This window comes from Buteo buteo, chromosome 1 (assembly GCF_964188355.1).
Source record: "Buteo buteo chromosome 1, bButBut1.hap1.1, whole genome shotgun sequence".
NCBI classification, from domain to species: Eukaryota; Metazoa; Chordata; class Aves; order Accipitriformes; family Accipitridae; genus Buteo; species Buteo buteo.
Genome location: NC_134171.1, coordinates 16,801,427 through 16,818,062, shown reverse-complemented (window position 1 = coordinate 16,818,062; position 16,636 = coordinate 16,801,427). Strand labels below are relative to the sequence as shown.

Sequence of the window (16,636 nt, the reverse complement as noted above, 5' to 3'; positions counted from 1 at the left end):
GTTAAAAAACAGAAGTTATAACGCATGACACTTGCAAACAACTTCTCCAGGTATATTCTCAATACAGAAAATAAAAGCAAATGTTTGCTAGATTTTGGTGCACAATGGAAGCCTGACTCACTGTTCCCTGACACTGTTTCCAAAAAACTAAGGAGCAAACTTCTAAACTCAACATCCAGTTTTTGTACACATAAAACCTAGGGTTCTTTTTTTTTAAACTCACCCTGTTTCCTCAGTTTCAGACTTCCACACATCTTTCTACCTAACTGTCATGTCCCTGTTTGTGTCCCCAGAAGCTGTGAGGGTTTGCTTCTAGCCAAGTTGGGGAATGCTGCTGGCAGGAGACTGCCAAGGGTTTCTGTCCCTCCTGACACAGGCTCAGCTCTGCCCCGTTCTGTGGTCTTTGGTTCACCTGCCCTAAGCTGTGCGGCTCTTACAAGGTCTTCTCTCCCCCACTGCTCTCTCTCAGAGTTTTTAGCCACACAATGAATAATATATTGTGAACATACACTAGTATTACTTGTATTTTAAAGCAAATAAACAGGAGGACTTGATGCCAGGCAGAAAATGAATACAGGTTTTGTGCCTTGTAGTGCCAGCTCTGTGTTTTGCACATTGAACCATTCAGGGCTGTGCCCACCATTACATATGCAACTCAAGTGACTCCTTCCAATATGCTTTATTCTTCATTTTTCAGTTACATTTCACCTGCAAACTATTAGCTTTGCTGAATTACTGCTCCTCAGCTAAAGCAGTGGTAAACTTAGGTTATCCAAGTTGGGAAACATTTAAGTAAAACCCAGTAATGAAAATTATATGAACATACATCTTGATCCACCTAAGAGATTTTTTTTTAATCAGCATTTAAGTGTTTAAAAGTAGCTGAAAAGCCTACTTAAGATTGAATGAAATCACTAATAATGAGACAGCATAAATATAGTTACATTGATGAACAAATGATGCATAAAGTCAAGAAAAATATCAACTCTTACATGTACAGAAATGTGTCAAGACGAGGTACACTTACGTTATCACAGCCGATCAGACAGTACACATTTTGTAAGGGGCAGAAGGTATCATACTGCCCATAAAAACATCCAGTACTGGGATTCCAAATTACATATTGACTTTGTTCCAAAGTTAATACATATGCAGTTGGGCCCTAGGAAGAAAAAAAAAAATATGAGAAAGATGTTTTAAAACTGGCTATGAAGACAGTATGCTTTGCATTTTGTGGAATATTAAATTTTTACTATTGAGATTAATAGTACTTTTGGGGGCAAACTGGTTGGAAGAAGTTACAGGTTCATTATAATTCAACAACTAGCATTTACATAATAAAATGTTCTCTGTTATGTCGCAGAAAAATGTTAGACATACACAGCCCTGAGCCATTCTTAAAATATAGATTCTGAAAGTCATCTTGGTTCAGCTATGAACTGATACGAAATTCCATATACAGGAATGCTTAATGTATGCCACTTTGGCATCAGCATGTCCTACTTGGTTACTGCCACAACTCTCATCCATGGGCAATCTCTGAGTAGAAGGACTGCTGCCCAGGCAGCACACTTTGTGTCTCATCCATCAGCCTTCCCTCATACAGGCACATAAGGAATTTCCCAGCTCTCTCTCTATCAAAAATCCCTAAAGTGCTCTTCTATTTTCTTGTTATCTATCTCCCACATTTTCCAGGCACCTTGAAATACCTGGAATAATCCCCCTCCTTACAGCATGCATAAGCTGAATGCTTTATTAAGGCTACCATCTCCATCCGATTTTGAGTGGAAGGAATATACCTGAGTACCTGTTCCTGCCACTGCAGTATCTCAGACTGTGCTGAAGAATTTTTACCAAAATTCTGTTCAGCAAAACTTTCACATATGCTTCAGATACTAATGTTGGCAAGTTGCATTATAAAGTCTTACCATCTCTTTTCAAAAGAGCAGTATTGGTTACTTGCAAATGTGAGTGCTTCCCTGAGAACAAATGCAACTCCTAGGGGGTAAAAGATTCTAAATATTTTAGTCCTTAGCCCATCTAAGCCAGATTGCTGCCACAGTGGGTTCACAGTCCAAGGCAAAGCAGACTGCCTAACCTGCCTGTATTACAGAAGGCAGATGAAGATTCACTTATCAAGCCTGAACAAATCTATCATGTCTCTTGCTGCGGCTTTGCCATCAGCTGGAGAAAGAATCAAGGGATGTGTACATACTAGTAAGAATCCCTGGCAAGCCCCTAAACCTCTCAACCTTGACCCAATCCCACCCAAACTCCATCACAGTCTGTGTATTCACGACTGAGACACTGTCAATGGACTGTCTCCATTACCTTTGTTCTGGACACACCATTTATACAAACTTATACAGATGCTTGGTAGTGTACTATGAGGATGACAGCTACTACCAGGTTAAGTGTGGTAACATGGGTCCAGGAAAAAAAAACCAAACAACCAAACAGACATTATTTATATTATGATATACTTTCAACTCTTCCCCCCCCCCCCCCCCACTTTCTGAAAAGAATCATTTCAGCAGCGCCAATGTTTAGATAACTTCCTGGAAAAACATGCCACCAAGAAATTATTCTATCCATTGGTAGGAACCAAAGACTTCACAGAATAAAAGTTACTAGACAGACCAAATGAAAAAATCCTCTTACCTCAGGAATAGCATTTCCAATGATAAGCCAGGCTTTTTTCCCCATACCAAGAAAATAATTACACAAGAGCACAGCATGTTCTTCCTCATCTCCCGCCAGAAGATAAAGAAATTGCTAATTGAGGTACAAAAAAAAAAAAAGTCTTTCTATACAGTTATCCATGGTGTTTTCAACTTACAACATTTAATAATATTTCTTAACACTTCTGAAGCAAAAGAGTTCTCTCACATCTTTGCAATTGATCTTTATTGTTAATTAGGCACTGCTTCAACATGCAGGATGAAAAGTGAATGCTGTGAAAATCCATGATGCAGATCTGAAATTTTACAAGAACCAGGGCTTTTGTCTTTTGAGTTATTCTGAATTTTGCAGAAAAGTTCTGAGATGGTAAAAACATAATCTGTGATTAACTTAATATCTGTTGTTACTTTATAGATGACAGGGTTTATTTGTGTGTGACAGAGAAGGCTAAATATCCCATTATTGCTGACATTACATGCAATGTTTTTTCTGTAGTTCCTTAGAACTACAATGATCAATTTTAAGTCTAGTTTTAAAGTCTCCACCAGTCAGCGTCCTTTCACTTGTGCATGACTAGCCATTTTGGATTGTTTTATAACTGAAAACAAAAAGAAAAAGCTTAAAGCCCTAAGCATTCTTAGGGTCACTCAATTACAACCTATCAAAGAGAAAAGTTTCGGCTTGTATCAGGATGAGCAACTTTTCTCAAGCTTTGGTCCTCATTCTTTGAAATAAACAGCTGATAAAGAAAAACAGTCCCCACAATAATAGAATCACAGAATAATTTAGTGCTGAAGGGACCTCAGGAGCTCATCTAGTACAATCTCCCCCAGAAAGCTGGGGCTGCTAGGATGTTACATTTAAGAGGATAAAGAACTTCTGCTTAATGCATTGCTTACATCTGATGTACTCCATAAATCACAAATTCCAGCAAATGACACACTATCTGGCAGAAAAGGAATCAAAGCAACGTATCGAGCCACCAATTCCTGCAAAAAAACAAAACAGAGCAATTCACAGTTTCAATTCACGACACTGATCTAACAATAGTATTATTATACCAGATGTGAAGCATAGTGCTGTTTCCACAGATATCAATGACAAAACACTGACTAACCTCATTACATTAGCAGCTAGCTCATTTTAGAACATACATCAAAGACTGATGATTTACTCCCATTGAGGTTTGTCTTTTAAAGGACAATACTCATTAATATACCTATGTTTTTCCAAAGACAAATATCCTTTTCCAGCATCATTATGGACACACTTACTGCACATCACACACAGTCATTCCTACTTTATTTTGTGTCTCTCATTTTTCCTTTACAAAAAGCATAGCTATGCAGCAGACATATAAAAAAAGGTATGTGCCTACGTGCAACGTGCATGCGCACATGTGAACACACACATTCTGAAATCTGTATCCCAGAAACTTCACTATCTTTTCCAAGTACTTACTGCTGCTGTTTGAGAACTATTTGGGATGGCATCAAGAAGCTCCTGTGGTGGATTCAGAGGTTTGATATATCTGGTAATAAAAACTGTTTTCCCATTGAGGTCAATTACAGTTGTTAGGCATTTGCGGCTTGGAAACTTTGATGTACATTCAGCTTCATACTTTGCTGCTGCCTGGAGCAATTTCTCCTCTTCTTGGGTATCAAACTTCAAAAGACAGTACAATTTATAAAAAATAGTTTTATTTATAGTTTGGGCTTAAGTCTTTACTATATTTGGCCTTATTTCACCATTTACAGGAGCATAAAAGGAGTGTAAAATTCTTTCCTAATAGCATTTTGAACTTTCCTTGTAGTATATACTTTGGCTCACAGACATATAAGAAAGGTCAAGGTGATGGAAAATCAGGCAATTTGCATTTAATTATGAATGCACATAATGACGTGTACCTATAAGCTGGCTTTATTAAAGCACTGAAATATGAAGTGAAAGTTATGGCCAAGCAAAATTACAGGGATGAGTATGTATCAACACATATTAACTCACAGGTAAACAATTATGGTTAGGTACTAATCCTACATGCTATTCACATAACATTCCATTAAAACCACAACTAAGGTTATGCACAAATCCCAGTAAATTTTATATAAATAATATTATGACAACCCTGCACAATGCCAAAATATTTGCAGAGAAGGTCCAAGTAATTTTTAGAGGAATCCTTATAATTCAGACTTGCCTAAAATTTCAGGGCTTTTAGATGAGATTTTGTAGAAGCAAATCTAGGACTCAAAAGCACGTATTAATTATATAACAACAACAATTATTTGCTCATATGTCACCTAAAAGGTCATCTTTTACAGGTATTAGGATCAAAGTATTTTTTTTCCATCTACTTAGAATCCCTTCTATATTTCTAGTGGTGCTGAGAATTAAAGCTTATACTTCATAATATTTTTGTTCAAAATAAACTACTTTTTGTTGTTTGTATCCTTCCTCTCAAACTAACCAGAGGGGAACAGCTGAGCACTGCCCTGTAGCTAGACCTTCAGGTCAGCAGCGAAGGCATACAGTGGTGATTCTTCTCAACCATAATTAACAGCCGAAATGTACAGCCTCTGGCACTTTGTAAGTTTAAATGTAGTAATTCACTGCAAATATTACTGACAAATAAACAACTACTATATCAGAGTCAAGTAATGCAAAGTGCAAAAAGATTGCTGAACGGCACAAAACCAAGCTAAGTCTTAAACGGGGAACAACAGGAATCTCTCAACTGAATTCATTTATTAATATTATACCTTCTTAAGCATTTCGTTCATCTATATAGAGATGCAGGAAGGACAGCAGGAAAGAGGGAAAATAGGTAAAGAAACAAAAAAGGTATTGTAAAATTAAACTAAAATTAAGCTTAGCATCCTAAATCAGTACACAAATATTTCAAATGATTTAACTACAGCAGGAATGGCTAGGAATAGGAACAAAGGATGGCAAAAATATTTAGTTAGTTTTTGTCATTATATGCCAAACACTTTCTATAATAAGTGTATGTGTTACATCTGGGGAGTTGCAGCACAGAATTATAACTTAGCCAGTCATGGTTAGAATACATGCATATGTCACTTTAGTGATGTTTTTATGTACAGATTTCATTAGATACATACCACCTAAAATAGAACAGTCTCTTAATGAATTTGGTCCTGCTTTACTTAGTTTCATCTAACATGAAATTATATTTTATTATTTTCTATTTATATTGCTTTGAAAAAAAATGGATTATTTGAAAATCCCATACAATGTTTGCTAAAGAAATAATTTGGTTTGGCTTAGTATCCAAGGTAAACAAATCATCTGCTGCTAAGTAACATTTTTATAAGATTTAGAAAAATCTCTAATGCAAAGAGTGAACAAAAATCTGGCAAAACTCCTACTGATTTATTAGTCACAACTGTTTTTTCCACTGTTCTTCAGATTTTAGAAAACAGATCTTCTGTACCAATAGTTTTACTTATCTCAGCAACATTTTCCTTATTCCTGGTTTTACGTTCAATGCATTTCAGTGCCAATGCATACTTTTTGGTACAATTTAGCTTTCATGGAATCATAGAACAGCCAGGTTGGAAGGGACCTCGAAAGACCATCTGGTCCAACCTTTTATGGGAAAGGGAGCCCAAATGAGATTATCTAGTACCCTGTCCCATCGCATCTTGAAAACCTCCAGTGATAGGGACTCTGCCATGTCACTGGGGAGACTGAGTGAATGGTTGTTCTCACTGTAAAGAATTTCTTTCTTACACTGAGATAAAACCTCTCCTGGTGCAACTTGTACCCATTGCCCCTTGCCTTCTCAGTGTGGCTCCCTGTGAGGAGAAGCTTTGACATGTAGTGTTTCTTGCTACTTAGAACAGGACTAATTTCCTGTGTTGTGATTTACTGTGCTATTATTCTTTGCCGAATGGAAGGTACTTCAGTCTCTTTCTAGTTCTTTATGTCTGAGTTTTGGCAAGGGGCAGTTAGCTCCTACTGTCATACTTGAAATGAAAGACAACTTATGTCAGAAATATCTATGACTTTAAGCTGTTTTTTCCCTCTGAAGTGTTCAAATCAATTCTAAATATAGCTAGCAAACTGCACGATTTTACTAAGCATTAATACAATACATAACCTGTTGATAACTAAGCATCTATGCAAGAAATTCTGAACGTTTGCTCATTATTTAAAAAAGTCAAGATTTGCAACATATAGTCCATAATATTTTAAAATAATCTCACCCCTTATTTGAATTTCTATGATTTTTCTTTTGAAACAGTACTAGAGACAGGTCTTTCTATAAACTGACATCTGTTTCCTTACAAACTCAGTACCTTTTTTTTCCCAGCAACTAATTACTGTGTGTGAAGATTAAGACTATGAAACTCTTGAATGAGGTCTCATCTATTAAAGGTGCCTGAAGGCTGTTAAGTTCATATTTACGGTTTCAAGTCCTAGTAATAGTCATATCATTCAAACTAATTAACCTTAAAAGGCATCCATGAATGCACTTTATTAATTTTCTTTATTATCAACAGTACTAAATTGTAACAATTCCCACAGTACTGCATGAGAGCAAGAAAACATAGAACTGGATAGTTTCCAACACTGTAATTTAACAGGAAAAAGGGTTTTTAGAATGCATCATACAATTTTAGTTATTCTGAAAAAGAAATTACATAACAATAGACCCTTCTCTCCAGTTCCTGTTTGTCTCTAATAAATGATCAGTGTAGCACTGAACTGGAAAAGAATGAACTGCTGCTGTTTGTGCATGAGAAACATACATCCTTGCTGAATGGATCTCAAAATCATTGCATAATGTTACATATAATAGCAAGTGGTGTACACATTTTAACTACATATTGTTGTTAGTGTAAGGCACTTCTGGTTTAGTAAAATAACTGAAAAAAATAACAGCTGCTGTTTAGAAATTATTATCTTCAAGATCTGGAGGCATGCACTAAGTCCTAAATAATAAATTCTGTATTTGAATAGTGTAAACACAGAAGCAAGAAAATACTATCTTCACACCTGCTGCCTCCTTTTTGTCCACTGTTCACAAATACTCACGTGAATACTTTACAGAAGTAAATGGGAAAATTATATACTCACAGATAATGAATGCAAATTTGCTTCTATTAACATTGGAACTAGATACCTGGTGAAAGTTATTTCTCATGCATTAAGTGTTCATCTAACTTAATGGTGCATCCAATTAAATTGAACTGAGCTAAAAAATTTGAAACAGAACACTCAATTTGTATTGATGTCCTTCTGTACTTGTATGCATGTCCTTTGGTACACTATTTATACACACATACCTATTTATATGCATCTCAAGCACTGGAAAAAAAGGCAAGAATATGATGAATTACTGATTACTTACCTTCTCTCTGACTGACTCTCCAGGAATAAGCTGTGGTTCAATGGTAATAAAGAGTGTTATATACGAGCCCTCACTCAGATTTTGCACAGAATCATAACCTCTCTCGATTCCCAGGTTCTTTTCTTTGCTGTAGCCAAGGAGGACTGGAGGAACATCCACCTTAAATGTACCATCAACCTACAACATATACAGAGAAGTACTTCTCATTAGAAGCAAAAAAGTAAAACTTCCTTCTCAAATACATTTTCTACTTGTATTCAAGTATTTTATTCCTTTGATTTCTTTACTAGTCTGCGTTACAAAACAGTAAAATGAGAGACTATGACATATATACGGATTAACTGTGGGGAAAACATGAGACTTCTCATGGTTAAATGTATTAATTACAACTGGTTTTCAGCCTCTCTTGCATATTAGGGACACTAATATTTAACGTAATGGAAATCATGCACACTAGTTCTTAAAGAAAGAGTGCCAGCCTTTCACTGTTTTTCTTTCAAACAGCAATCTCCACATGGCACTATTTACCTGGAAAATGACAAAATGGCAAAATACAGGTTGCAGGACTACGCTTCTGAAGACAGCATCACACCAACATGCCTTTGCCTATGTTTGAGCGATGTGGGAATGATGCTCCAGCATCTCACAGATGGACACCCTCCACGCAGAAGCTGCTGATGCTCCTTGGGTACAACTGGAACTGGGCCCATTCAGCCAGCTTCCCCACGGAAGAGTGCTCTGATGGACCCACCAGCCCTTTGCACCTCCCTCTGCCACCACAAACAAAAGATAAGGTCTTTCTGAAAGGTCGTGTCAGACAAGAAATGGCATGCCCCTCACTTGCTCAGGCAGGTCTTAACAGTGGAACTACACAGCTTTAACAGAAAAGCAAGAAGATTAACCTCCTGATTTGGGCAGAATTCAGATGACTGCCATCAGGAAGCCTACGTTCAGTGGATGTAGAAGATGAACAGATGACTCACTGTGCTGACTCATCAAACATTTAAGAACAAAATTAAGTTTTGATAAGGAGAAAACTCTAAATAAATCACTCAATTTCTGCTGTAGTATAATAGAACAAGATGAATAAATGCTTCATTTTCTACTGAAATTTAATTGCTAGATGCACTTTGATATAACCACTGGACTGATCGGGCTTTTTCAAATTTAGTAAGAAATCCTGTTCAAATGTAAAAAATCTCTAATGTTGGGAAGATCTATGCAGGCACTCACACTATGCTTAGGGAATCAAAATGCAACACCTCCTCAAAGAGAGCCAGGAGTGCATCTGATGGGAATCCTGGAGCTAGTCTGATTCTACAACAAAAAGACTGATACACCAACAAGAAGTATGAAGAACAGACATTGACATCAGACTGGTAATCCCTGAAGATGGATTATAGGCTCTGTCCTTCACTATATATTGGTAAGCAGCCCGTTAAAATGCCTATGTCCGCCCATTAAGTCTCTCACGACTGTGAGCAGACACACTTCTCAGGTGAAAGTCATGCATTCAGCATGGAACATTTCCCTAAAAAGAGTGGTGGTCACATTATGGGACATTGTTTGCACAGGATGACCAAAGACTTGTGTAAAGAAGGCTAGGTTTGAGGGCACCACAACCCTCAAACACCTAAATTCATTGATTGACTTCCCAAGTTGAACATAGCGTATTATTAATGATCTAGCAGAAACAAGTGGACTAGCACTGGTTAGACATACACTGTCCAAAATTTCTCAGCAATGAAAAGAATCCCATGCTTTCTTGAATCCTTTGACAATTATGTTCTGTTATGCCCTGCAAACAGAGAGCCCAAGAAAACCACTTTGAACTCCAAGCACTACACTTAAATGAGATTCCTACAGACTTACCCTCCACCCAAAGAATCCAGGAGACTCACAGTATGTCTTAAAAACCTTAAGGTTCTGATAAGTGCTCCATATAGCCAGAGGAGAGCAAATTAAGGTATCATTAGGTATGCAATGTATGTCAGAATTTTCATGAAGTATGAAACTGAGACTTTTGTGATACGATGACTTGATCTACACATGAAAGCAACTGCCCTGCAGAAAAAAAAAGTCCTACAGCAAGATTACAATATGATAGGACTACTGATGTGAAAAATTAGTTTCCTTAACCTAAGTCCAGGATGGGTGGCTGGACAAAAAAAATGCCTTTCCCCTATGAAGAACCACATGTTTTACTATTACTCCCATGCCTAACGGTTGATATCTCTTGAAGAAAGCTTCTCCTGAAAAGTTCTAAAAATGGAGGGAAGAAGGGATTGGGCCAGGCAAAGGTGGAAATCTGGTGATTCATGAAAAGTGTGAAAAAAGAAGTTAGGTCAAGTTTCCTATCACCTATCTAGCTGATCATCCTATTCCTAGTTCACCTATCTAGGCTGTGCAATACCAGAGATCTCAAAAGACACTGACAAAACCATCTAAAGAATATGTACTTTTAACCTCATTACTGAAGGAAGCCAGGCTGCATTGTCAGTGTAGAAGTACGTTTATCTCTTCTCCCTTCAAAACATTGAATTTACTGACAAATACTCATCAAATCTGACAAAAACCAGTGGTTTCAAAGACATTTTCAAACAATTCCATAAAAATAAACTAAGTACAGAGAACATCATTAAATCTGACATTCCATTAACAGCCCCTTTCCATTCTCCAGGTTTGTACTTTAAGAGATTTACTTCAAGTTATTGACACTTACCCTTGCTTGAAAATATATGGTGGTAAATGGAATCTTAACACATCCCAGCCAGTGTCTCTCAACACGAGTGCGGATTCCACTTCCTCTTTCAGGATCCTCCTATTAAAAAGTTGTCCAACATAACGCTTTGTAAGACAGCTCCATTTCCTTTAATTCAATCAACAATTTAATCAACGCATTAATAAAAATTCTGTATTGTTTTAATAATTTACTATAAATATCAGTTCAACTACTACTATGGCAATGATTATTCGGCATGCCTTTCAAGCATGCCAGATGCTGAACAAATACAAGAACATCATGGTCCATGATACGATATGCTTGAACTTCAGGGTTCAAGTCCTGTATAACCTGTGACGGAGAACTCAAAAATCTGACAGTCCACAAGAGTCTTCTCAGACCAAGTAAATTAAGCTCTGATCTTCTAATGAAATATTTTACTACTCTTTAAAAAAGCTTTTTGAAGGTAAAATTGTATGAAAAACTAACTAAACCCCATGGAATGGAAGCACTGTTTTCGTATGTATTACCTATCAGGGATTTCCAAAGCTAGTATGATCAGCCTACAGTTATTTAAAAAAAAAAAGAAAAAAAAAAATTCTCTAAAGGCTAGAGTGACATCTGAGTTTCAGGACTGCATCTTTCTTCCCTCTGCTTCATCAAATACCATTTCAGTTTTGAGGACAGAATTCTGTTCTCAGTGAAATGTGTGCATTATTTATTTTGGGGGTTATATTTTCAAGAATGTTGAGTGCTGCTATTTTTGTGCATGCTGAATTGACTGGGAAAGCTTTCACTGGTTTCAACAGGGGAAGGAGTTATGCCAACACAGAGAGCTTACAAAAATTTCTTCTTACTAGTACTTGCAATTTTTATTTCATTCCAGAAAATTAATATATACAACCAAAAGATTTTTTTTTTTTCACCAAACAGCTTGTAAAACAGGATGAGACAGAGCATAAAAAGACAGTTAATAAAAAAATACATGAACTGGGATCATTCTTCTGGAATTTAGTAAAAAATTCTGATTAAGAACAACAGAATTCAGATGACAATTCATATGTGGCCTCTCAATTGTACTACCCCCAATTTCATTAACTATCAGTAAAACATATTATATACACATATTCAACTCTAACAGCAGATTATATAGTACAAGCTTGATTTGTACAGACAAAGGTTAACACTATAAAGATTGCTCCCTGTAACAATCTTGCAGTATTGACGATATAAAATCATAAGGAATGACAGAAAAAAAAAAGGCACAGAAAGATGCAAGCTATTACACTGAAAAGTCTTATTCTGTCAACTTCAAAAAGCTCATAATATTCTGTAATGTACACTATCCTTCAATTATAAACTCACCTCTACAGCATCATGAAGTACTTCATCAAAAACATTAATGAAGACTTCATCCTTCACTGACTGCAAACTGTGGGTGCTGTAGTCACCATTAGGTGCTCTGAAAAGGTTAAACAAAAAAAGTTATTTGAACAGAATTTGAAAATTTGAATAAATTTGCATGCTCAAATTAAATTATTATTACTCAGAAATAATTTTATTTCATTTTGCCACACCTAAATGGAAGCTCAAGTTCCTCATTCCAGTTGGGGTTTGGACCCTCTGCTGTTGTTGTCCGGCAGACTGTTCGCTGAAAAGAAACTTCTACAAAAGGACGGACTAAAACCTATAAATGGAGATCAAAACAAAGGAAACAGACCTCTATAAAAATTCATCAGAACATATTAAATTACACATTTTCACGTATTTAGAAAAATAAACATATACTTTGTGGAGATCAGGCTGGTCTAGCCCAGATAAAACTTCAGTACCCCTTAAATATTGCACTTCCCGGGCTTCTAAGGATTTATGAAGCTTTTAAAAATATTTCATACGTTAGCATTTCCAAAAGATTATGTGTATTTCAAAATACTTAACATATTTATATACACCAGCAAAACAACATTTTCTCCTCAGAGTGGGAAAGCTACTAGCTATCTTATCAAAGAAGGTAACTGAAACAGAACATGAGATCCAGACACCAATGGAAAAAAGTGCACTTGTATCCTCTTACCTGTAATCCAAGCAGCCTACTGCTACAATCCTGGTTGTCTCTGAAACTGGCTCCTATTACAGATAACCAACTTCACACAACAAACCCCTAACATGATTAAAAATGCCTTAATGGTGCATTTTATTAACATTCAAATGCATATAAGCCAGAACCTTTTCTACATCTCAAAAAGCTGTATTTTTGAAGGAAAATAATAAAAAAAGGAAAAAACCCTGAAGGGCTTCCATCTTCATTCAGAAGGATGCGGACTTGATGTTCTCAGTAGTAAGCAAATGTAGTTTCAGTATCAGCTGTTAAGAATGGCTGTGCTGGTTTAGACTAGGAGTGCACTGGGCCCAAAATTAAGGCTGTGAAAATGGCCATCAGATGACACATACAAACAGAGCAGGCATATATGATATTTTCTCCTGTTACTCTTCCAGGCTTCAACTGTTTTCAGATGAAGGACTTTCCTTAGCCTGTAAAGATTTTTCTATTTAGTAACTCCCAATGGATCACTCTTCCAAATACTTGTCCAATACCCACTTCAATGCAAGCAAACCTTTTTAGTCCACAACACATGCAAGCAACTTCTCTGGGCACCTAACTTCTGCATGAAGAATCATAATCTTCTGTTTGTTTTGAAGCTAACTCCTACCAGCTTCATTTGACAATCAATCACCCTTGTACTGAAAGAGCCAGTAAACAGCCAATCCCTATCCACAATCTGTATATACTCATGACTTTGTGCCTCTCTACCATATTCCTCCTCCCCTACTCACAGTTACTACCATTCTGGCTGAAAAGCCCTACCATTTTTCACTGTACAGCAGATATTCTGTATTTCTGACATCCTTATCGCCCTTCTCTAAAGCTTTTGCAGCTTTGTATCTTTTTCAGATCAAGGAGTGGGCAAGCCAGCCTCGCTAATAAGATACCTTTCTGATGGTAAATGTTACCGCCTGTGGAAAAGAGGAATGCTCACAACTTCACGTAAGAAAATGTTAGTGTTGTAATATACCTGGTTGAATGCCCAGTCTGGGCTATCCGTTGGGCTCTGAGCTGACGGAGAGGCTGCAAACATGTCATTAAAGGACCTTGAAGATTTGGATGGTTGTTGAAGTTTGCTATGAGAGGAAACAGACAACAACAAGAAAAGACATAGAACACATTACAAAATATAAATCCCTCACATTCTGTACTAACCATACAGAATTCTGGAAATATTTCTGATATTTTTATGTTATAACTTTAACCTCGGAAAGATATTTACTTGATCAAATAACACAAAAAGAATGCCAGAAAGGGGTAGCAAATGTATAGCTCTTGTAAGCCTTATTGCAAAAGAGTGCTTTGTGCCTGGAGGCTCTTTTCTGACAAGCTTATCAACCCCAGGCTTTTGTTGTTTGGTTTTTTTTGCCTACCCCAAACAATCTCCTTGAGCTACAGATTTTTCAGTTTAAGGAGATGAATCCCCACAGAATTCATAAAGAGTGTGGACTTCATGGTATCCAGGCAAGGCTTCTATGACAAAATTAAACCCATGTGAATATTACACAATTGGCAACCCATGAGTGAAATAAAATAAATGTTAATACGTTTATTTTTAGAGTGTTTCCAGATAATTTTTTGTAATAACACCACAGTACAGGTTATAAAAGAATAACTATTCATGGAGAAAGCAGCTCAAAATAAGATACCATATAATGCAAAAAGACTAGGAGGGGTTTTAGTTATTTTTGTAATACTGATAATGAATTGAAATTTTAATCTTTTCCTTCCTGTCAACATGTTTCTAATATGAATTGCTTTTCTCAATATGAACTTATTTACAGAAATGCAATAGAACCTTTATTATAGTGAAGGTTTAAAACAGTAGAAGATACTAAATTCTGTATGCACAGTAATTGGTCAGCTTGAAAACACCTCCGAGTTAAATGCAAAGTGTATTCATTTTGGGAGAAAGAGAGAACGCTGCATGAATACATTGCTTCTGGAACTGAACCAGAGTGTTCAGAACTCAGGTATCTCTACATGACGCAGCATCACGCAGTGCAGACATTGCCTTAACGTACGAATGCCTGAAGGTAATGGTCACCTTTAAAATTAGTCAGAGCCAAATTAGGCTCAGGCCATTAACTTAAACAGTTCATGAAGAAGACCAACATGCTACACTCAGGAGGCAAATATAGAATCCCATATTGAAGAACTGGATTTTTTTTTAATACTTATTTTTGGTATTTAATTAAGATATGAATTACAATTGCCCCAACAGACTTGCTTAAGGTATAATTCGTCTGATATTACCAGAGTTATAATGTTGTCAAAGTTATCTTCTGGACAGTTTTTTCCTCAAGCAGACGAATACAGTTCTTGGCAAAACATTTCTTGAATTTAGCAGTTATTGATAAATGATTATATTATTCTACAAACCTACAAACCAGCAGTTCTTTATCATTATTAATAGAAAAATAAGTGTATGTATGTTTTTATCATGAGGATCAAAACAACACACATGGCTGAATTTCAACATTAGTTGCTTCAGCTGTCCTCAAAACAGCTGCAACCAGAAAATGAATCTGTACTGGAAAGAGGCATTTAAACATACCTCATCACTGGTTTTCTCACTGGAATATCATAAGCTCTAATGATGTTCACTAACAGTTTTATGTCTCCATCTGATAAATTCTGTGCTGTGACCTTCTTCCTTTCTTTTCTTCTTGGCTTTAATGGTCGTTTTGGCTCTGCCAGTTTAAAGAGGCTGAGTCCCAAAATACTAATAAACATAAAAGACATATTTAGTCATTTTTGCAGACAATCCAGCATTCTAGTGTTTCTATGACACATATGCAAATTATGCACTAACAGAAAAAGGAAATATATGCTCCTGTTAGTGCCATACAAAACTTTGTGAAATGTCAAAATGTTTTAATTGCTTAGGACAACACAATCCAGTTTTGTCTTATATTTCAGAAATTATAACTTAAATGTGCAAAAAAGGTGGGATTTTTTTCCAAAACTAGGTAAGATACAAATAAGGCAATTAGGCAGCTTCAAGACAGATCTAAACTACAGTGCTATAAACAAGCTATCTAGCAGACTACTACAACCACTGTATGGAATAGGCAAAAAAATCTAATTACACAGCTATGTACAACAAACAATACGCTATAGAAAGGAAGCAGAATGAATATGCCACAACATACCCTGGACCCTCAGAACTTATAACCCAAGGCAAAGCAGAATCAAATTAAAAAAACAAAAAAACCAAAACAAACAAACAAACAAAAAAAAAAAAGAAAAGAATATGTATGTTTTTACACATCTTTGACACTAACTGCAGACATTCCAAAATCTACTTTAAAAACTGATAGCCAATGGCATTCTTTCCTTATACATAATAAAAAAATCACACTAATTACTGTTAAACTAACACAAAACCACGAGTTACTGAAATATCCCATGAAGTAGATGCTTTAAACCAATCATGGTGTATTTTAAATTCACTAACCATATAAATTAGCAAATAGAATCCAATATCAATTAGTATTCATGATAAGAAAGTATCAGTGAAGCATTTGATTTTAAACTTCAAAAGCTGATTATAGTCTCATTCAGATTTTTCCATTCTGTGTTGTGAAAACATGAACTTAAAAAATAGGATGAACTCTTTCATAAGAGAGCAAGTCTCTGTATCTCCAGCAGATGGGACTGTTTAGATTTATACTGCTGATTGAAAAAGCTTTGCCTGTACTTTAAGGGTGTCACATTTATAGGGAACACAAGCATCTTTTACATAAAA

At 36.2% G+C, this 16,636-nt stretch overlaps 1 protein-coding gene across 3 annotated transcripts in view; it reads right to left on the bottom strand.

Annotated features, from left to right (window-relative positions):
• LOC142029050 (complement C1q tumor necrosis factor-related protein 7) overlaps nucleotides 1-16,636 on the bottom strand; it is a 127,248-nt gene that overhangs the window by 6,562 nt on the left and 104,050 nt on the right. For all 3 annotated transcript variants that reach the window (XM_075023302.1, XM_075023311.1, XM_075023320.1), the window contains 10 exons: nucleotides 15,443-15,610; nucleotides 13,856-13,961; nucleotides 12,359-12,468; nucleotides 12,147-12,243; nucleotides 10,782-10,880; nucleotides 8,060-8,236; nucleotides 4,144-4,347; nucleotides 3,582-3,671; nucleotides 2,662-2,775; nucleotides 1,028-1,162 (listed from right to left, as the gene is read on the bottom strand). In XM_075023302.1, the coding sequence (XP_074879403.1) occupies nucleotides 1,028-1,162; nucleotides 2,662-2,775; nucleotides 3,582-3,671; nucleotides 4,144-4,347; nucleotides 8,060-8,236; nucleotides 10,782-10,880; nucleotides 12,147-12,243; nucleotides 12,359-12,468; nucleotides 13,856-13,961; nucleotides 15,443-15,610 (1,300 nt within the window). The remainder of the gene's footprint in view (nucleotides 1-1,027; nucleotides 1,163-2,661; nucleotides 2,776-3,581; nucleotides 3,672-4,143; nucleotides 4,348-8,059; nucleotides 8,237-10,781; nucleotides 10,881-12,146; nucleotides 12,244-12,358; nucleotides 12,469-13,855; nucleotides 13,962-15,442; nucleotides 15,611-16,636) is intronic.